Source organism: Lethenteron reissneri, chromosome 2, assembly GCF_015708825.2.
Source record: "Lethenteron reissneri isolate LAM-NWPU_2019-01 chromosome 2, ASM1570882v1, whole genome shotgun sequence".
Classification (NCBI taxonomy): domain Eukaryota; kingdom Metazoa; phylum Chordata; class Hyperoartia; order Petromyzontiformes; family Petromyzontidae; genus Lethenteron; species Lethenteron reissneri.
Genome location: NC_083780.1, coordinates 13,064,474 through 13,087,837, shown reverse-complemented (window position 1 = coordinate 13,087,837; position 23,364 = coordinate 13,064,474). Strand labels below are relative to the sequence as shown.

The window sequence follows — 23,364 nt, the reverse complement described above, 5'->3', positions numbered from 1 at the left end:
ACTTCGACAAGATGGCGTCCTCATGCCATTTGACAAGATGGCGTTAGGAGAAAGATGGCGTTCTCGAGACAATCTGCCCGAATCTCCCCCCCCCCCCCAATCAAGCAAATGGATAAAAAAAAAAACATGGCCACAGGCTGGGGATGATTTCTAAGAACATTGAAACTGGTTGCACAACAGTTGCCTTGTAAGGTACAGAGACGCTGCAGCGTGTCGATGATGACCGCTAACATGGTTGAAAGCAGTAGTCTATCGTGTCGGGAAGTGATAAGACATGCATTGCGTCATATTGCACTGATGATTCCCAGTAATATTGAAACTGACACGTGTGTTGACATTACCAGGGTTCTATTGTCATTGTCAATGATGATTATCCCCAATGTGATTGAAATTGATACTGATTTGCCCTATAGGGTATCAGAATTGTAATGTCAACGATGATCCTCTGATGAAATTGAAACCGGTAAACGGTTTACAACTCGGGTAGAAGGGACAAACCGTACTGATGATCACAAACTAAACTTAGAAGCCCTGTGGGCTAATAGGTATTTACTGTCACGGAAATCTCTTAACAAAATCGAAACAGCTCAACAAATTACTCAATCGCCGTGAAACCAGCACGGCACATGCAGTTACAATGTCGCGTCACTGTAACAAACATCGCGCCACAATGTCCCGTCGTTCTTGAACAACAAGAAAAGATGGCGCCCGCGTGCAACGTCTGTGCACGTGCACTGCCCCTCATTCATCGCGACATTTCGGGGTTTTCCCCCAAAAAATGCTGCGCGGCCTACATGATTAATTTCAGCATAGTTGGGTATTTACCAGGGCGGCAGAGGATCTCGAACCGTGAACCTCTTACAACAAAGTTTTGCAAGACCTGGCTCGTTTGTTCGTCTACCGAGGGTCTGCTTTTTTAATTTCTTGCAACCGCTCCCAAACAAATCCCCCACTCCGCCACCCACCCCCTTTTTTTAATCAGCCGAGTTTTTGAGTCGTAGACCGAAGTGGTTTTTAATAAAAGTTTAAAGTTTGGAGATTAATTTTTTCGTCTTGCAAAGCCCTCCGTGTGTGTTGCTTAACGTTCACTGGAGGCTCTGATAAGTCTGTGGAAAATCCTCGTTCCTTTGGCAAGGAATGGTTTATCCATTGTAAATTGCACCCACGTACGGTGATGATTAAGATCAGGTTGATGTGCGGAGTTTTCCGAGTGGCTTTTTGGCAGGCTGTGTAATTGAATGGATATCCGATTGGCTGCCTGATTACCTGACCCGCTTATGAAGCGGCACTTTGTGAGACTTGCTGCCTGGTTGGATTATCTGCTCATGCAGTCTGTGCCCTCATTGGTTGAATGCCAGCATCCAAATTTTGGTTTCCTTGTTCAATTAATCGAGAATGTGAAAAACCGAGTGACCGCTTTGGACATGTTTACATCACTGCACACCGACACAAGCCAGCCTTGGGGTTCCTTATGATTGACCTCGTGCACATGAGCTGGTTCTGGTGTCACTGGATCACCTGGTTCTGGTGACTTTCCACTGCCGTGCCGAGTCGTGCCGTGACAAAAAACCGTGAAACTCTGGCCTCACGAGACAGCCTGGGTGTATCCCTGGGTTTGATCTTCCACGAAGCTCACGGTCCACCCATAACCGCACCCACTGCACAAACCATGGCAGCAGATGCGGATACCTGATGCACAAAAGCAAAATTAAAAACTCTGCAGCAGTGTGCGACTGGTCATCCAGAACAGACCGGAGTACAACGTGTCACGACGCAATGCCCCGATCCACAAATACGAAGGAGAACATCGCAGCGATGCCACTCCGCTCCTCCTGCAGCGCTTGTCTGGCTTGATGTGAAATTTAAGTTGTTGCTTCTGCATCTACATCAGCCGTCATGCGAAGGAAGAAGATTGCCTTGAATTTCGATTTAAAGCTTTCGTGACTGCAGGGATTCATCTTCTTGGTTCTTTCGGTAAAGTCACGTAGAAGGAAAGTAATAAAATAATAAAAATAAAACACAATAAACGTCGTGAGAATTATTTTATTATGTTTTATTTTTATTATTTTATTACTTCCCTTCTACGTGACTTTACCGAAAGAACCAAGAAGAAGATTGCCTTGGTTAATAATTTCCATCGGTGCACTGCGAGGACAGCGTCATGCTGTCGCGTGAAACGTCCGCGGCACGGCACGGCTTCGGCTTTCGCAGTGGACAAAAGAAGCGAGCCGAGCTGGCTTAGCACGGCCGCTTACAGCCCCAGTGAAGCCGCGTGGTGCCGCGCCTTCATCCGCAGGTCCGCGAGGCTCGAACGCTTCGAGACGGAGGAGATCTGGGCTCCTGCGGAAGACAGCAGCGGGTAGAAGAACTCAATTTGAGTTGGTTATCATCATCCTCGGCAGCAGCAATGATATGTCTACTGCAGGGTGAAGACCTACATGTGCATAGACACCAGCGTGTGGACTATGTTGTTTTTCCGTGTGTATGTATGTGGAAGAGTAGGCCAAGTATCCTCTAATAGTCTAGAGAAACTCCCTCTAATTTTATTGTGGGACTGTTGTTTTTGCTGCCCTTGCCTAATCTCGATTAATCGGACATATAATTCGTAACTTTATTTATATTTAGTTAAATCTTGATTTGAAGCTTGGTTTGCTGCTGTAACTTGCCGACCCCGTCCGATGCGGTTGTCAAAGAGCTTCAGAGCGAATCGGATTGCTGCTCCTGCGAGTCTGAAGTGAAGATTCGGGCGATTCGAACGGAGGCGCCTTCCAAGCAGTGGACGCGCGAGCCGAGCCACTGCAGGGGACTGTGAGCCAAGCGGTTTATGTGCGGGGCACGGCCCACGCTCTCCTATAACGCGGCGGTTGGTGTGTTCCTGAAGAAAACCGCGTTATGGGAAAAGCGCGTTGTAAGAATTTTTCTTACAAATCGCGTTGTAAAAAAAAAAAATCGCGTTGTAATAAATAAATAAAAAGTAGCGTTTTAATAAATAATTTAAAAAGCGCGTTGTAATAAATAAACGCGTTCTAATAAAAAAGAATTAAAAATCGTGTTGTAATAAAAAAAAAGCGCGTTGTAATAAATAAATAAAATTTGCGTTGTTATAAATAATAACAAAAGGCGCCTTGTAATAAATAAATAAAAAGCGCGTTGTAATAAATATAAAAAAAATCGCGTTGTAATAAATTATAATAAAAAAAATCACGTTGTAATAAATAATAATAAAAAAGATCGCGTTGTAATAAAGAAATAAAAAATCGTGTTGTAATAAAAAATTAAAAGATCGCGTAATAAAAACATATTGGGGGGGGGGGGGGGGGCGTGTGAAGCACAATCCGCGATAATGCGCGAGATGCGCGCGCAGGCGGCACGAAGACTTGAGGCGCGTGGGCAGCGTCCGGAAGCATCCAGAAGCATCCAGCAGCATCCCCAGGGGCAGCCGCATGAAGCGCGCATTCCTACTCGCGCCACGTCGTCTCTGCTCACTCGGTAGCGTTATATCCATTTCGCATCTCCCTGATGCAATTCATCTCCTTGCTGTCCAATTCGCGTTATAAAATCAACACGCAGCGTTATAGGAGAACAGATTGTACGTTCACGTCTCGCTGGAGAGGACTTTCACCTCACTTGATACAGCAAATTTAGCTGTGACGGTCCCACCTGATGACGGAGACTTGTGTTGCCTCCGAAACGTGATTTTTATTATTTAATTTTTATTAATTTAAATTAAAAATTTTATCTACGTGACTTTACCGAAAAAACTAAGAGTATAGGACTTTCACGTCTAGCTGGAGGACCGAGGCGCGTTGCGGCTCTCCTCACCGTCGGACGCGGCCGCGAGTCCCAGGGGCAGGGCGAGCGCGAACGGCACCGGCTGGAGGAGGCCCCAGGACTGGAACGTCGCCGGTTCGACTCCAGATCCAGCGCCGAGCTCTACGCTGGGACTTTGGGGGGGCCGCCGCCGGGTCACGTGGTCGCAGCACAGGTGAGCGGGCACCTTGTGTGTGTGCAGGGCGCCCGGTGGATGGAAGTTCCCGTTCGTGTCGGAGACAGAGATCCATCGTGATGGAGGTGTTTGGGTCAGATCGCGTCAATGTCAATGTCGTCGTCGTTTAAGCCGCCACCACCCGACACGGCCACTTTGTAAGGTTTGTCGCGTGAAACAAAACACGCCAATTCGTTACGAGGTCAGCACACCAGTGTGTTGGAGAGTAAACCCACGACAACATTTACAACTTGAGCACGTGCTAAACTGAAAGTCACAAAGATGCACCCCCCTGTATAGCCTCAACGTACTTATGGGGCAAGTGCAATTAGAGAGGAATCACCTAGCAGACGACATCAGAGATCGGTGCCAGGAAGACGTGGCGCTAACATGAGCCTATTGGCACTGCAAGGCACGAGAGAAAAGTCATTAAATGACGATATCTGCAGTGGAGACACCTACGGGGGCGATCTGCACCATGGATCGTGATGATGAAGAAGACGCCTCGCACGGTGCACGGAGTGGGTGGCGTCGCGAGCACCACGCCCGGCCGCCTTTGTCACCCCAGTGCTGACGTTTTACACGCTGCACCAGGTTACTCACGGCTGAGTCTACCTAGGGGAGGCCCGGAACCAGTTTCGATGTCACTCGCTGCTGAATGTTAACCGTGGCCGGGGAAATCGGAACCCTGCTGCCATGGCATCGTGGCGCAATGTTCCAGCCACTTGCTGCTAAGGCTACCCGGGGGGGCTTTGTCCTTGCGTTCTCACCTGGTGATGATGCGACCTCGTGACTCCCATGTGGATGTACGGGGCCACGCGGTGCCCGTCCAGACCCGGCCTCAACATCACGCCTACAACACCAACAACACGATCACCATCATCAACACCACCACCACCATCATAATGGTGACCATCAATGCATCACTACCATCATCGTCTATAACAGCGTGGTCTCCACGTCTCTGTCACCCCGAGTTTCTCTCTGTCCAGGTGTTTGTCTCCATATCTCCTAGTCTCCCTCTGTCCGTGTCTCCACGTCTCTGTATCTCCCGTGTCTCCACGTCTCTGTGTTTGCCCGCCCTCTGTGTGTCCCAGCGTCTCTGCGTCTCCCTGCCTTCGTGTCTCCCGTGTCGTCCGTCTCTGCGTCTCCCTGCCCCTCTAGCTCGTCGGTGTCTCTGCAGCCTCACCTCTCCGCGTCTGCATCTCCTGTTTCCTGCACTTCGCGCGCCTGTTCTGGAACCAAACCTGAAAGTTGCGGGCAGCGAGACGCGGTGAAGCGATACGGCTGACTGGCAAGAGAGCGGCAAAAACACAAACAAGGCAACCACCCTGGGTAGCCCGGGGCGTTTCTGTGCAGGGCCGCCACAGTGGCTAGGAGATGTTAACGAGCTCGCCTGGGATACGGGAGGTCGTGGGTTCAACACCGACCCTGCCGCCCGCTGTATGTGTGGATTCTAGATTTTAAGCTTTCGTGACTGCAAGGATTCATATTCTTAGGTTTTTTCGGTAAAGTAACGTAGGTAAAAAATATGAAAATTAATAAAAGTAAAATAAAAATAAATAAAAATCACGACGTTTCGGAGGCAACACAAGCTTCCGTCTTCAGGTGGAACCGTCACAGCACGATAGCTGTATCAAGTGAGAGAAATTCCAAGAAAACAGTCCTTGTATATATATACTGGTTGAGGGTGGGAGGAGCCAAGGTAGGCCCTGAATATTTTTTTTACCTACGTGACTTTCCCGAAAAAACCGAAGAATATGTATGTGTGGAGATTGCGGTGTCTCTCCCCATGGTGGTCGCGTGGATTTTTCACCGGGTCCTCCCGGTTTTCCCCACTCCACATTTAGAATTAACATCACGCGTTTAGAGTGATTTGGCTGCGATAAATTTCCACGCATTAAGCCGCTTCGTTGAGCTATCATTTGTGGCCAGGTGGCTTCTGAAAAAAGAGCTGCATCGCTCGGTGTATCTGGTGAAATAAAAAAATGCTTTAGTTTGAGTTTTTCCTGCATCGCTTAGGATATTTTAACCGATTAAAAATAAGCACACAATGTCTCTTTTCCCATGTCTGTCTTCCAATTTTTCTCGGGCTGCATAATTTCAGCAGAAGCAGAATTGATGCAGTACAAGCACAATTCTGGACCGGTTTTGACATCCAGTGTCTCATTAGCAGAGTCAGGCTTGCTTGAATCAAATTCGTATTCATTTTTATTCGCTAGGGAATGCCCACTGAGCTATATAGCTCGTTTTCATAAGGGACCTGGCCACAAATGATAGCTTAACGAAGTGGCTTTTATGGAAATGTACAGCAGCCAATTACTCGAAACGAATGTTTCTAAATGTGGAGGGAAAATTCCGGAGGACTCGGATAACAATCCACGTGGAGAGAGACACGCAAACTCCAAATACACAGCAGCAGGCGTCAGGGTCGGGGTCGAACCCACAACCTCCTGTATACCAGGTGAGGTAGTTAACATCTCATAGCCACCGTGATGATCATGATTAGAGAGAGACACGCAAACTCCAAATATACAGCAGCAGGCGTCAGGGTCGGGGTCGAACCCACGACCTCCTGTATACCAGGCGAGGTAGTTAACATCTCCTAGCCACCGTGATGATGATGAGAGAGAGAGAGAGACACGCAAACTCCTAATATACAGCAGGCGTCATAGTCGGGATCGAACCCACGACCTCCTGTACACCAGGCGAGGTAGTTAACATCTCCTAGCTACCGTGGCGCCCAAAGATCCCCCTTATAGCCTTAACAGACTGTTGGGGCAAGTGCTGTTAGCGAGCACCCATGAAGGCCGGCACGGCGCAAGACGGAAGGAGGAGGATGGTGGCCAACTCTATGCTCGGCCGCCTTTGTCTCCCCAATGTTGATATTGACGCACCAGGTGCTCAGTTGAGGCCGAATAGACATAGGGGAGGCTGAGGACCGGGTCAAGATATTCGCCACTATTGTTGTTGTTGAGTCGTGAGTGGGAATCGGACTCGGGTAGCGCAGTGCGTTAGCCACCGCGTTACCGTGTACACCACCACCACCACCACGCTACCGTGTACACCACCACCACCACGCTATTGTGTACATCACCACCACCATCACCACCACACTACCGTGTACACCACCACCACACTACCATGTACGCCACCACCACACTACCATGTACACCACCACAACCACACTACCGTGTACACCACCACCACTACCACACTACCGTTTAGACCACCACCACCACCACACTACCGTGTACACCACCACCACTACCACACTACCATGTACACCACCACCACCACACTACCATGTACACCACCACCACACTACCATGTACACCACCACCACCACACTACCATGTACACCACCACCACCACCACACTACCATGTACACCACCACCACACTACCATGTACACCACCACCACCACGCTACCGTGTACACCACAGCCCCCCCCCCCCCCCCCCCCCCGGGGCACGCTCATTGTTCTTTCGTCCCCCACGCTTCACGTGTGCGGCACCAGCTGCGGCTGTTGTCATTACTTCATGTCTACAGCTGCGGCTGTCATCGGGGTTACGACTGGGGCGTGTGGGACATCTTCCCTTACTGGGGAGAAGCTGAATTGGACTCTCAGTCGATATTAAAAGCTTGATCGCACCGAGACTGCGCGCATTGACTGTGTGCTCAGAGCTGCTTTGTATGTGGAACTTCTTTCGCACCGTACGTACCCGACTGTGCTCATCGAAGGTGCGCGGAGAACGACAACAAACTAAACACAAAAAAGCAGTCCTACAAAACATGAGTTTTCAATCTAGATTTAAAAGTGGCTTCCTCATATGGAAAACAAGAGCACTCCAGACGGCCGCAGAAGCGCGCATCTGAAAGCGCGCGATGCGGCGAAATCGGTAACATCGTGCAAATGTTCGTTCTCATTTGGGATTAAACATCGTAACGATCGCCCCCCGACTGCAAACACTTGGCAGGACCCTCCTGAAAAATAGTCATGGGGCTCGGTGATGGTTTCTTGGATAAACAAGCGAAATCATAACAACAACGGTGCAATTATAAAGTGGCCTTCACACGCCATTTTCAGATTTCTGGCGACTGCCTGATGATGCGAGGCGTAGCTACCAACGAAACGTCGTGCCAAATGCGTGCGGATCGCTCTCCAGCACCACCCGGCTGCTGTTGCTTACGTGGCAACTTTACGAATTGGCCGTGTCGGGTGGAGGAGGGTTTACGACGCATTTTACTAAAGCGATCTGACACCGCCCCCCCCCCCCCCAAAAAAAAAAAACTATCATCTGTCGTGGTCTTCCCAGGTCTAAACTATCGCCCTCTATCTTCTTGGCTCTTTCGGTAAAGTCACGTAGAAGGGAAATAATACAATAATAAAAATAAAACAAAATAAAATACAAAAAAAATATCGTCCTCTAGTAGCCGATTAGTGCCGCTAAGATGTTCGCAGCGAGGAATACAACATTGTAACACTGCGTTCCGGGGGCCTTTATAAGTTTGTGGGCTGCTGCGCTCTGCCGCGGGGCCCTGTTGACATGAAGTCGCGGGTCGGAGCCCACGAGGGGAGAGGGAGGGGGGGCTTACGGCTCCACCACCACCCGCACCCTCGCCAGTAGCAGCAGCTGTAGCTGTAGCTGCGGCTGCGGCCGTGGCCGTGCCTGCGGTACCTGGACGCGCGTCTCGGGCAGGTGGAGGCGCGCGCTGAGCGCGAGGCGCGCGCCCCCGTCGGGGTAGTGTGACTCGTCGAAGGCGCGCTCCAGCTGCTGCAGCTGCTCCGCAGAGAAGCTCGTTCGGCAACGACGTGAGCGACGCAGCCCTGACCCTCCTTCTCCTCCTCCTCCTCCTGCTGCTGCCACAAATAGACCGCAATACCTCGCTGCTGCTGAGCTCGTCAAGGTGCATAAACCATCATCGCGCGAACTCCGCTCATGCTCCCGGCTTTTGGCTCGCCGTTGAACAAAGTGCGGCGGTCACCGCTCTCAGATGCGATTTTGCGGCCGTCTGGAACCCTCTCGCTTGCGATATTAGGAAGCCACTGGAGCTACGCACGAACACATTTATTTTGGACCGCTTTTTGTGTTTAGGTTGTTGTCCTTCCCCCGCACCTCCGATTAGCACGGTCGGCTACGTACGGTGTGAAAGAAGCTCAACATACATACATACGTACGTGATTCTGATGATGTTGTTGTTGATCCCACTGTTACCCGTGGCCCCATTCGTCTTTCCGCCGCTGCTGCTGCTGGAGACGATGATGCTGCTGCTGCTATTCTTGACCGTACTCTTGTCCGTGGCCCCAATCCTGCTGCTGCTGATGATGATGTTGCTGCTGCTGATGATGATGTTGCTGCCGCTGCTGCTGATGATGTTGTTGCTGCTGATGATGTTGTTGCTGCTGCTGCTGATGATGATGTTGCTGCTGCTGACGTTGCTGCTGGTGCTGCTGATGATATTGCTGCTGCTGACTTTGCTGCTGGTGCTGATGATGATGTTGCTGCTGCTGGTGCTGATGATGATGTTGCTGCTGCTGCTGCTGCTGCTGATGTTGCTGTTGCTGCTGGTCTCAGCTGTTCTCCTCTTGCTGCAGCTGCAGCTGTTGCTGTCCAAGGTTCTGACCCTGCTGCTGCTGCTGCTGCGGGTCTCAGCTGTTCTCCTCTTGCTGCTGCTGCTGCTGCACCGACTCCAGTCCGAGGCACAACGCCTCCTCTTCCTGCTGCTACTGCTGCTGTCCAAGGTCCTGACCCTGCTGCTGCTGCAACGTCTTCTTCATCAGTTGTTGCTGCTCTATTAAATCCTCCTCCTCTAGTAACTCTTCTTCCTCCTGCTGCTGCTCCTGCTGCTTGAGCCCCCGGACCAAACCGGGCAGAGCTCCGAGTCTCTTCGTCCTCCTCCTCCACTACGCCGCGGGCGTCTGTGCAAGTAAACACGCGAGCCGGAGCAGCCTGTACGTCCGTCTGACCCAGCGACTCCGTCACAACGCGCCGTGGGCCGCGTATCGCAGACCCCGCCACCGCTGGGACCCCGCGGGTTCAGAGCTGAGGTTGTTTTCGCACATCCCATTAGCACGGTTGGCTCCGCACGGTGTGAAAGAAGTTCAACTGTGCGTACACGCACGCACGCACCCGCACGCACGCACGCACCCGCGGATCCAACCGAGTCCTCTAGTGCAGTGAGTTTGATGGTCTCAGCGCGGTAGGCAGTGACTCGTATGCAAATAAAAATAGACCCATAGACCTACGTAGAGACTTTACACTATGAGACATCTCCTTTACCAGTGGCAAAATATAGTGATAGGGTTTTACCCTTTCAACTGGTACAAAAACTGACACCTTTATACAGGGCATCATGTTTTTTGGTACGCCTTTTGGCGTCATCTGGTCCAACACCAATGGAGACTAGGCTCTAAGAAAAGCTGTCTCGGGTGTGGACCAATCAACTTCAAGGACAGTGCATATCATCATCAGAGTTGTTTCTTTTTGTTTGCATTTTGACTGCTTGTGTTGTGGTTATTGCAAAAACATGATGCCTTGTATAAAGGTGTCCGTTTTTGTACCAGTTGAAAGGGTAAAAACCTATTACTATACGTACGTAGAGAGCCACAGACTCGCTCACCCACGGCATTTACACAAAGACCCGTAAACTGACGTCGACTGTGAGTTATGATTAAACTCGGGGTCCTCGAGTGTCGTGCGGTGATGCTCTCAGCCTGGTCCACAATGACCGCGCGCGCGCGCGATACAAACCCACGGTGGAGTAACGTTGGTTGCGGACTTAAATCGGCCGAGGTCCGTCTCCGATACCCTTTGGTTCTTTCCGGAAAGTCACAAGCAATCGTTATCAGGTGTGAAATCCACAGTAAGAAAATTTGAAAAAATAAAAAAATGTCTTGCTGTGGATTTGACACCTGATGACGATTGCTTGTGTTGCAGTCGAAACGTCGTGATAATTTTATTGTTTTATATTTTTATTATTTTATATCCCTTCTACGTGACTTTACCGAAAGAACCAAGAATATGGAGGGATGATGTGAAGGATTGAATGGAGGAGTGACAGGTAGAATTAAGGCTCAAGGCGATGAAATTAACGAGGAGAGAGTGAGTGAACGACTGGTGAAGGAGTGAATACGTGAATGCGGAGGTGAGGAGGTGAATGAGTCCGGGTGAATGAAGAGTGAAGGAATCAATGGTGGGAGGTGTCTGTTAAGGAATGCCCCAGTAAGTGAATATAGCAGTGAATGAGTAAATCAATGAACGTTAGAGTGAATTCATTATAACGTGGAGGCGTGAGGCGGTAAATGCGGGAGACAACCAGCGAATGGATGAATGAATGAAGGAAATCATTGAATGTATGGAGAAGTGAGTGAATTAATGCTTAAAGCACGTGAATCGGGGGAGTAAACAACAAGAACGAACCAGTGGATATGTGGGCAATGAAAAAAATGAATGAATGAAAGCGAGAGAGAGAGAGAGAGAGGAAGAGACGGGACACAAACCCCACAACGAACGGTGACTCCCACGTCGCATCATTCGTCTAACCTCACACCTCACTCACATGGGTTGGAGTCCCCAGTTGGGGCCTCCACTCGGCTGGTCTCCGCCCCACCTCTGTGCCGGACCCCGCTGGGTCGCGGTCTCCGTCCTCCACCCGCGAAGGAGGCGCGGACGAACCGAGCGAGTTCCTCCATCCCTCGTGTCGACCTGCGGCTGTGGGGCGCCACGTGTCAACTGTATTTTAGACGAGTGTCTTATCATGGGACTCTTTTCTTTTTGCCAGTATCAAAGTGTGAAAAGATAAACACGTTCAATTTGGTCTTCACCTGAGGACGGCTGCTTGCGTTTGGGGCCGAAACGTCGTGAGAATTATTTTATTATGTTTTATTTGTATTATTTATTATTTCCCTTCTACGTGACTTTACCGAAAGAACCAATAAGAAAATAAACACGTTCCTTCGGAGTGGCCAGGTAGGAACTTGGTTGGACAGCGCATTTGTGCACGACAGACAGACAAATAATCCCTGGTGGGCAGTGTGGAACCTGTTGCTCATACCTGTAATATGCATTGTCATATAATACTCCGTAAAGTATTTTTTTTATTAGGGGGGGGCGGGGTTAATTTATATGTTTCATGTTAACCTAGAAATGCATTAATTTGTTTTATTTTTTACAAGGAATACATTTGCTTTTTTGGACAAACCGAATCACCTTTAGGCTGGGAATGTCGAAAGAAACACGAGGCAAAAACATCCGCTGTTTCCTTTTCAAGGCTTCCATTTTATGAATGGAGCCACCCTCCCCCAGTTCCATTTTGTGAATGAACATCGCCCGTCTCCTCATTGGCCCGAGTCGCGGCGGTCCCCCCCCCCCCACCACTAACCCCCCCTCTACCAACCCCAACCCAGCGCTCCCATTGGTCGGCGCCCACGAGCCAATGGGAGGGCTCTGGTGGGGCGGGGCCATGCACGTAGACAGACAAATAATCCCTGGTGGGCAGTGTGGAACTGTTGTTCCTACCTGTAAAATAGTCTGCCTCAGCAGCAGACCATGCTTTCCCACCAGATGACGGACGCTTGTGTTGCGCCCGAAACGTCATGATCTATTTTATATTCTACCTACGTGACTTTACCGAAAGATTTTATTATATTATTATATTATTTTATATTATATTATTTTATTATGGTATTATATTATTTTATTATGTTTTATTATTATTTTATTATTTCCCTTCTACGTGACTTTACCGAAAGAACCAAAGAGTATGGATTCCTGCAGTCACGAAAGCTTCAAATCAAGAATAATAACATGAGTTTTATTTTACCCTTTCTGACAATAAAACAGGAGGTGTTAGGATGTTCAAACGCCAAATAGGAAACCTTTTGCAAGGAATCAGGTCTGCATTAACCACACACAGGATGGGTGGTGAACATGCAAATAATCATGCTCCGATATTCTGTGCATTGTCTTTGGAACTGATTGGCCTACACGACAGACATTAATTTGTGGCCTAGTCTCACCAATGTCAGACCAGAGAACGCCAAACGGCGAACAGTACAAAGACAATGCCCGTATCAGATCATTTATAGCTCGGGTTGAGCAGCTATATCATGGAATCTTTTTTGCCAGTATCACTTTTATTGCCAGAAAGGGTAAAGCCTATTCTTATTTTTCAAATGAGTCTTTTACTTGACCAGGTGAGGCCCCACTGAGCTATGTAGCTCTCTTTCAGAAGCGACCTGGCGATCACAGGTGATAGCTCAACGAAGTGGCTCACCATCATCGTGTGGAAATGTACATTATTCTAAAGGCGCGTTGCTTCTAAATGTGGAGGGAAACACTGGAGAACCCGGACTCACAGCAGACTAACATTGCCCATAGACTAACATTGCCCAGAGACTCATAACAGACTAACACTGCCCATAGACTAACATTGCCCATAGACTAACATTGCCCAGAGACTCACAACAGACTAACAGTCTAACACTGCCCATAGACTAACATTGCCCAGAGACTCACAACAGACTAACAGTCTAACACTGCCCATAGACTAACATTGCCCATAGACTCACAACAGACTAACAGACTAACACTGCCCATAGACTAACATTTCCCATAAACTAACACTGCCCATAGACTAACACTGCCCATAGACTAACATTGCCCTAGACCAGGGGTCGGCAACCTACGGCTCCGGAGCCGCATGCGGCTCTTTACGGGCTGCTTCTTGACGATATGTACGTATGTACAGTATGTACTCAGATGCATTGCGGCTCTTGAAATACTGAATTTTGTACCGAATTGGAAAGAAATGGCTCTTCTTGTTATTTTGGCTGCCGACCCCTGCCCTAGACTAACACTGCCCATAGACTAACATTGCCCATAGACTAACATTGCCCATAGACTAACACTGCCCATAGACTAACACTGCCCATAGACTAACATTGCCCTAGACTAACACTGCCCATAGACTAACATTGCCCATAGACTAACATTGCCCATAGACTAACACTGCCCATAGACTAACACTGCCCATAGACTAACATTGCCCATAGACTAACATTGCCCATAGACTAACACTGCCCATAGACTAACACTGCCCTAGACTAACACTGCCCTAGACTAACATTGCCCATAGACTAACATTGCCCATAGACTAACATTGCCCATAGACTAACACTGCCCATAGACTAACACTGCCCATAGACTAACACTGCCCATAGACTAACATTGCCCATAGACTAACATTGCCCATAGACTAACACTGCCCTAGACTAACACTGCCCTAGACTAACATTGCCCATAGACTAACATTGCCCATAGACTAACATTGCCCATAGACTAACATTGCCCATAGACTAACACTGCCCATAGACTAACACTGCCCATAGACTAACATTGCCCATAGACTAACATTTCCCATAGACTAACACTGCCCTAGACTAACATTGCCCATAGACTAACATTGCCCATAGACTAACATTGCCCATAGACTAACATTGCCCATAGACTAACACTGCCCATAGACTAACACTGCCCATAGACTAACACTGCCCATAGACTAACATTGCCCATAGACTAACATTGCCCATAGACTAACACTGCCCATAGACTAACACTGCCCATAGACTCACATTGCCCATAGACTCACAACAGACTAACAGACTAACACTGCCCATAGACTAACATTGCCCACAGACTAACACTGCCCATAGACTAACATTGCCCATAGACTAACATTGCCCATAGACTAACACTGCCCATAGACTAACACTGCCCATAGACTAACATTGCCCATAGACTAACATTGCCCATAGACTAACACTGCCCATAGACTAACACTGCCCTAGACTAACACTGCCCTAGACTAACATTGCCCATAGACTAACATTGCCCATAGACTAACATTGCCCATAGACTAACACTGCCCATAGACTAACACTGCCCATAGACTAACACTGCCCATAGACTAACATTGCCCATAGACTAACATTGCCCATAGACTAACACTGCCCTAGACTAACACTGCCCTAGACTAACATTGCCCATAGACTAACATTGCCCATAGACTAACATTGCCCATAGACTAACATTGCCCATAGACTAACACTGCCCATAGACTAACACTGCCCATAGACTAACATTGCCCATAGACTAACATTTCCCATAGACTAACACTGCCCTAGACTAACATTGCCCATAGACTAACATTGCCCATAGACTAACATTGCCCATAGACTAACATTGCCCATAGACTAACACTGCCCATAGACTAACACTGCCCATAGACTAACACTGCCCATAGACTAACATTGCCCATAGACTAACATTGCCCATAGACTAACACTGCCCATAGACTAACACTGCCCATAGACTCACATTGCCCATAGACTCACAACAGACTAACAGACTAACACTGCCCATAGACTAACATTGCCCACAGACTAACATTGGACTAAGGAGTTGTGAGTAAACATCACGGACAGAGCTCAACAGCAGGAAGGCAACGCTCGTCGACGTTTTTGAAGAAGCTCATCACGCTTTACACACACAGAGACAAATGCTGTATACATATCGATTTAAAGCTTTCGTGACTGCAGGGATTCATCTTCTTGGTTCTTTCGGTAAAGTCACGTAGAATAGAAATAATAAAATAATTAGATTAAAACACAATATAATAATATGTTTTATTTTTATTCTTTTATTATTTCCATTCTACGTGACTTTACTGAAAGAACCAAGAAGAAAAATGCTGTATAATTTATAATACTGTTTATGATAGTGATTATTAAATAAGCATACAATGCTTTGTATTAAACGTGACAATTAGAAATTATTTATATTTTGGATATTTTTTATGTTTTCACGACATCACTTCTCGTGTCATCACAGCTGCCGTCTTTACCGTAACAGTCACCATCGGTGCTATGACCGTCTAATTATATTATCATCGTCATCATCATCATGACCACCACAATCATCATCATCATTATTATCATCATCATTACCGCCTCAATCATCATCATTATAGGGACCACCACAATTATCATCACCATCATTTTTATCATCATCATAATCATCATCATCATGACCACCACAATTATCATCATCACCATCATTATTGTCATCATCATTACTGCCACGATCATCATTACCAGCACAATTATCATCATCATTACCACCACAATCATTATCATCATCATTACCACCACAATCATCATCATCATCATTACCGCTACAATCATCATCATCATTATTATCATCATCATTACCACCACAATCATCATCATCATAATCATCATCACTATCATAATCATCATCATCATGATGACCACCACAATGATCATGACCATCATCATCATTATTGTCATCATTACTACCACGATCATCATCATTACCAGCACAATCATCATTATCAGCATCACCACCACAATCATCGTCATCATCATCAACATCACCATCACCACCACCACCACGGTCTTACCTTCAGCAGCGAGCTTCTTTCGGTTAATTTCGCGTTGCCGACAAGTAAGAAATCCTCTTCATGTCGCGACAAGAAGCGGAGTAATCTCACTCGCCAACGCCGCTCACGCCGACCTCATCCTGATGAACGTAACTCACGATGCCCAGTCGAGAACAATCAAAAACTCGAACTCACGATCATCACCAACAGTAAATCAAACTATCAATCAAATCAATTGTAATCGTTGTAAATTAGCGTTGTTAACGAAAACCACACTCAATGTATGTATGTTGAACTTCTTTCGCACCGTACGTAGCCAACCGTACTTATCGGAGATGCAGGGGTAGGAGAATAACAACCTAAGCACAAAGCAAATCATCATTGCGAACGATAGTCGTAGCTAACAATCTTTCAGCAGTCATTGCCAATAGGCATTATTGGCTATAATAACTCACAAACAATCAAGGCAATCATAGCTAACACAAACAATCATAACAATCATAGCTAACAATCAAAATCGTTGTCCTTCCCCGCACCTCCGATTAGCATGGTTGGCTACGTACGGTGCGAAAAAAACTCAACATACATACGCCACAGATGGCGAAATGTTAAATACTTCGCCTGGTATACAAGACATGGTGGGTTCGATCGCGACCCTGACGCCTGTATATTTGGAGTTTGCGTGTCTCTCTCCCCGTGGTCGCGTGGATTTTTATCTGGATCCTCCGGGGTTTCCCTCCACATTTAGAATCAACATCACGCGTTTAGAGATTTTGGATGCAATACATTTACACGCGATAAGCCACTTTGTTGAAGGATCATTTTTGGCCAGGTGGCTTCTGAAGAAGAGCTGTGGGCATTACCTGGTAAAATAAAAAATAGTTGAGTTTTTTTCAATAAGCAGTATGAGCAATAACCACTCACAATTAACATTACTCAGAAAAATTATCACTAAAATTAAGTCCAATATTAATAATAAACAATTCCTACTAGAAATAAAGTAATACAAGTTGTATATACCTGCAATAATTGAACGATAACAATTACTGATAATTATCGTTGCAATAATTCTAAAAACAGCGCCTCCTTGTACCTACACCTAACTTTTCCTGGCGCCGATGGCTCTCGTATCAAATATGCAATAATCATAATAACAACAATCATAACGAACTACATATACTGAACTTAGAATATATAATTCTTATAAATAATCGTGAGATTAATTATAACTAATAGCAATTATAATGAATAATATTTACTGGTAATAATAGTAATCAAATCTAATAATAATGAGACAAAATAATTTTTAAGTAGCAATTACTATAAATAATCCTATAGCTTACAGTAATGCGAATATTAATTAGCACCAGAACTACAATGTGGATATATACAATAATTCTAACAATAACTAATTGCAACAATCAGTACTTACAATAATGCAACTAACGATTTTAATTCTTACTCACAATAATCCTAGCAATAATACAAAATAAACAGACATACTGAACTTAGAATTATATTTCGAAACGTGCGTTTAGAGTATTTGGCTGCAATAAACTTTAACACGACGATGATCAACTTCGTTGGGCTATCATTTGTGGCCAGGTCGCTGCTAACAATGAGCTACATAGCCCAGTGGGACTTACCTCGTAAAATAAAAATAGTATCGTTTCGTTTTATAGTTAATACAAATAACAACTAAATATTCCTAACTGTAGTCAACACATATTCTTGGTTCTTTGGGTAAAGTCACGTAGAAGGGAAATAATAAAATAAAATAAAAAATATAAAACAATGCAATTCTCACGACGTTTCGACTGCAACACAAGAAATCGTCATCAGGTGTGAAATTCACAGCAAGAAAATTTTCTTTTGAAATGCACAGCAAGAAAATCCACAGCGTCTGAATGAACACCACCAAGCTTGGCAGCGTATATTTAAGCTGGGTTAGAGGAGGAAGGGCGCCTTGACAAAGGAATTTGCATATCAACAGATTCAGACGCTGACTTTCCGACAGCTCTGTTTCTTCACCTGAGGACGGCTGCTTGCGTTGTGGCCGAAACGTCGTGATAATTGTATTTTATTATGTTTTATTTTTATTATTTTATTCTTTCCCTTCTACGTGACTTTACCGAACGAACCAAGAACATGGAAGTCCAGTTTACCATGGAAATCCAGTTTACCATGGGAGTCCAGTTCACCATGCAAGTCCAGTTTACCATGGGAGTCCAGTTTACCATGCAAGTCCAGTTCACCATGCAAGTCCAGTTCACCATGGGAGTCCAGTTCACCATGGGAGTCCAGCTCACCATGGGAGTCCAGTTTACCATGGGAGTCCAGTTCACCATGCAAGTCCAGTTCACCATGCAAGTCGAGTTTACCATGCAAGTCCAGTTTACCATGGGAGTCCAGTTTACCATGGGAGTCCAGTTCACCATGGGAGTCCAGCTCACCATGGGAGTCCCGTTTACCATGGGTGTCCAGTTTACAATGGAAATCCAGTTCACCATGGGAGTCCAGTTTACCATGGAAGTCCAGTTCACCATGGGCAGGCGACCGCTGTTTCGCGACGTGTTTTATTAAGCACGACCACCGCCGTCTCGTATTCACCACACAGTGAGTGCATTGCGGCTCTTGAAATATCGAACCACAACGGGCTCGTCTTGTAGTTTTGCGTTTGCTCGCCCCTGATCTGATCATCACCAAAGCCTCAATGCCAATCTCCCACCTTCCAGTTCACCACACGAGGTTTCTTGCACTGACAATTGGGGGTCCCAACTCCGAACAGAAGCGACCAGTGGGTGGGGGGAACAGCGGAGCCCGGAGGACCTGGAGAACAATCCTCGCCGAGGCGAGCAAGAGGTGGACAATGGGGTGGACAATGGGGTGGACAATGACCGCCACTGCACATGGCCCCAATGTTTAAGGGTTAAAAGCTCGATTTGATTTGTGACGCGGATGATGATCCCGTTTAGCCAGTTTGGGGTGGCTGTTTTACACGGGGCATCCGTGGTGCTACGTGAGCACAGCAGCAGCCAACAACATCAACAACAACCACAACAACAACCACCACAACAACAAAGGACAAACACGTTACTATGGCAGAGAACGAGTACGGCAGGTTAGTGAATGGATATTGCACGATTGACACACGAGGCATTCCACGGTCGGAGGTGAAACACACGCGAACGAATACAATCGGTGCCAATATATAACGAGGGCAAGCGTCGTCAGAAGTTATTAGGTCCAGGTGCAAGTCGGGGCTCTGTGGCTTTAGTTTAATAGGGATGTAAAGAGGGGGAGTGAAAGGAGGGAATCGAAATTCGTTTTTTACTCAACTATTTTGGGTATTTTACCAGGTAAGACCCACTAAGCTGTGAAGATCTTTCTCAGAAGCGACCTGGCCACAAATGATAGCTCAACGAAGTGGCTCATCATCATGTGGACATTTATAGCAGCCAAAATACTCTAAACGCGTGACGTTGGATTATAAACGTGTAGGGGAAAACCCGGAGAAAAATCGACGCGAAGACGGGGAAACTGAACATGCAAACTCCGAATATACAGCACGCATCGAACCCACGACCTCCTGTATACCAGGCGAGGTAGTTAACATCTCGCTACCGTGGAACCAGGTTGTCGGCGAGCGACAAGGCGATTGCAGAAACGTGGTTAAGCCAAAGAATTCGCGTCGTGCGTGCAGTCTGGTCAACACACAATCTACTTGCTGCGTTTTCCACCGCATAGCTCGCAACCTCGCAAGGGCACGAAGAAGATTGGTGTGAACCGGCCACCAAGGGCCACTGGCTGCCCTTGGTGGCCTTAAGTGTGGCCCAGTGCCCGATTATCCAAGTAGCAAAGTAGCTACGGGCCCCGCACTTTCAAGGGCCCCGCGCTAAACCATTTGAAGCTATCAATTACGGTTCAGTGATTCTGCACTTGCTCTATTGCTATAGTACTATAATGCCTTCAAATTTTATGAACGACCGGGTGTTTGAGGTTAGCGATTTGTCATATTATCTGGCTGTATAGCAAAGGAAAAAATACAATAACTGTACCATGCAAGTAAAACATTTATGTTTATAATTTGTGTTTATTGATTTATGTAGGGCCCCTTTATAACATCATGCTACAGGCCCCGCACTAGCTTAATCCGGCACTGGTACAGCCCCTGACGATACACACAGAGAGTGACAACACCCCCGTATCATCATCATCATCACCAAGATCGAGCTGTCACAAACCCAACGATGGTTTCAAACGGCGTGGCGGCTCTCACACACTGATGATGTCTTATCGGCGAAAGTGCATCCCACCTACCCCACGTCTGAAAACGAGTGAAGGACTCTGCCCTGGCATCTCTCACACGCGCACACTCACTCAGCGACGCGATGTCTCGCCAGAGATCCAGAGATGAGACAGGGGCGAGGACTCCAGAGGAATCCGACTCAACTATCGGCATTTCGATTCCGTCGTCAGCCACTTGCTTGCTCCATTCGTCGGCAAACTCGAAACTAATATCGGCAGTTCACAGATGTTATCGGGCGACTGGGAACTTAAAAAAGAAATCCCTGCCGAAATGATAGCGAGAAACCGAGGATCTGGCGTTGGATGAGGAGTTGTTGTTGTTGTTTAGTCGCTGAGTTGTTGAGTCACCGACTTGTTGAGTTGCCGAGTTGCCAAGTCGTTGAGTTTCAGTTGCCGCGTCGCTGAAAGTTTGATAAAGTTGCTTTGTTAAGTTGCCGAATTTTTGAGTTGCTCAGTTAAGTTGTTGCCAAGTCGTTGAGTTATTGGGTGGGCTACGCTGTCGAGTTAGCATCTCACTGCCGAGCTGTTGAACTATAAAAGTAGCTTATTGACTGAGTTGATCACTTTTTGTGTTGCCCAGTAGCTAAGTTGTCGCGTTGTTAATTCACTGCATCGAGTAGTTGCCGAGTTGATGAGTGGTTGAGTTGCCGAAGAGCTGCGAGCTGCGTTACTCGGTTTTCTGAGTTGCAAAGTCGTTGAGTTGATGAGTTGTTGAGCTCCCGACGTAATGAGCGTGTTGAGTTGACAAGTTGATGAGCGGCGAGGTTGTTCAGAGGCTGTGGGCTGCGGTTGGATGGCTCTGGATGCCGCGTTGGTGACCGCTGTGAAGTTGGCTGCGTGGTTGAGTGGCTGCGTGGTTGAGTCGTCTCGTGCAGGAGTCGCTTGCTCCGTGGTTGAAATGAGAAGCGAGGAGTAGGAGGAGAAGGGAGGGAGGCTCGGAGGAGAGCGCGTCACACACACAAAGGCAAAGGTCCCCCGTATAGCCTCATCGGACTGTTGGGGCAAGTGCTGTTAGCGAACACCTATGAAGGTCGCAACGGCGCGCGAATGGGAGTCGTCGTAACCAGCACCGGGCCCGGCCGCCTTTGTCTCCAAAATTCAGTTTTTTTTACACATCACACCAGGTACTCATTTAAAGCTGAGTCGACCTAGGCGAGGCCCACGGTTGGTGTCAAATATCCCGGTTAATCGAACTCAGGTGGCCAGGTTCGTAGCGCAGTGCGCTGATCAGGACAGCAATTCGATTCCAATAGTCTGTGAAAGGCTTCAGGCGTGCAACCGTCTGTGTGTACCGTACACACGCATCTCTGTGTAGGTGTCTCTGTGTGTGTGTGTCTGGGGAGCGGTAGTGTAGCGGTTAGCGCTACGCTGCGCTATGAACCTGGCGGCCCGGGTTCGATTCCCACTCACGGCCAACACCAGTGACGATTATCTAAACCGGTCCTGGGCCTTCCCTAGGTCGACTCAGCCTGAAATGAGTACCTGGTGCGGTGTGTAACATTGCCACTGGGGAGACAAAGGCGGTCGGGCGTGGTTCTGGCCACCCATCCCCTCGTGTACCGTTCCGGCCTTCATAGGTGCTCGCTAACATCACTTGCCCCTACAGTCTGTTAAGGCTATACGGGGGATCTTTTGTGTGTCTGCATGCATGTACATGCATGTACATGTGTGCACGTGTCTATGCTTATATACACTTACGTGGGGAGCGGTGGCGCAGTGATTAGCGAACCCGGCGACCCGAGTCCGATCGGTGACGAATATCTGAACCTGGCCCGCGCCTCCCCTAGGTCGACTCAGCCTTAAATTAATACCTGGACGCGACAAAGGCGGCGTGGTGCTGGCCACCAAAACCCCCTCGTGTGCCTATCCGGCCTTCTTAGGTGCTACTCGCTAACAGCACTTTCCCCAGCAGTCCGTTAAGGCTATACGGGGGATATTTGTCTGTGTGTCTCTGTGTATGTACGTGGGGAGCGGTGGCGCAGTGATTAGCGAACCCGGCCACCCGAACGAACCCGGCTACCCAAGTCCGATTCCCGCTCACGGCCAAACATCGGTGGCGAATATCCGAAACGCTGTCCTGTCCCTCCTCCTCCTCCTCCTAGGTCGACTCAGCCTCAAGCGACGACCTGGACGCGACCAAGGGTCGACCGTGGCCCACTCAAACCCCTCCCTCGTGTTGAGCACTCACGTTGAACTTCTTTCGCGCCGTACGTGGCCCACCCGCGTAGACCGTGTGCCCTTGCCGGCCTCCACGCAGCTTCTCCGCGAGCCACTTGGCCCCCCTCTACCCCCCCCCCCACCACCACCAGGCAGTCCGCTGCGACAACACGGGGGATCTTTGTGTGCGTGCGTCTCTGCGAGGACTCCGCGTGCGTGAGTCTGTTCATCGTGCCCGCCAGCTCGCCCCGACCCCCCCCCCCCCCAGGGTTCAGTAATTGCCGCCGTGGAGGAGGAGAAGGAGGATGACAAATCCCCAGGTCCCCAGGTCTTGTACACAAAGACAAAGGTCCCCCGTGTAGCCTTCGCGTAATGTGCGGGGCAAGTGTTTGTTGGCGTCGGCTCCGCTAAAAAAAAACAAGTAAACCCGTAAAAACAAAGTTTTTCAC

General features: G+C 47.9%; 1 protein-coding gene across 1 annotated transcript in view; it reads right to left on the bottom strand.

Moving 5' to 3' along the window:
* Window positions 1-2,142: 2,142 nt before the first annotated feature.
* Window positions 2,143-23,364, bottom strand: part of LOC133341865 (short stature homeobox protein 2-like) — a 50,506-nt gene continuing 29,284 nt past the window's right edge. The window contains exons 3-8 of the mRNA XM_061550661.1: window positions 9,740-9,836; window positions 8,668-8,843; window positions 5,175-5,232; window positions 4,756-4,838; window positions 3,823-3,997; window positions 2,143-2,340 (exon numbers count right to left, since the gene is read on the bottom strand). Of these exons, the coding sequence (XP_061406645.1) occupies window positions 2,252-2,340; window positions 3,823-3,997; window positions 4,756-4,838; window positions 5,175-5,232; window positions 8,668-8,843; window positions 9,740-9,836 (678 nt within the window). The 3' untranslated portion in view covers window positions 2,143-2,251. The remainder of the gene's footprint in view (window positions 2,341-3,822; window positions 3,998-4,755; window positions 4,839-5,174; window positions 5,233-8,667; window positions 8,844-9,739; window positions 9,837-23,364) is intronic.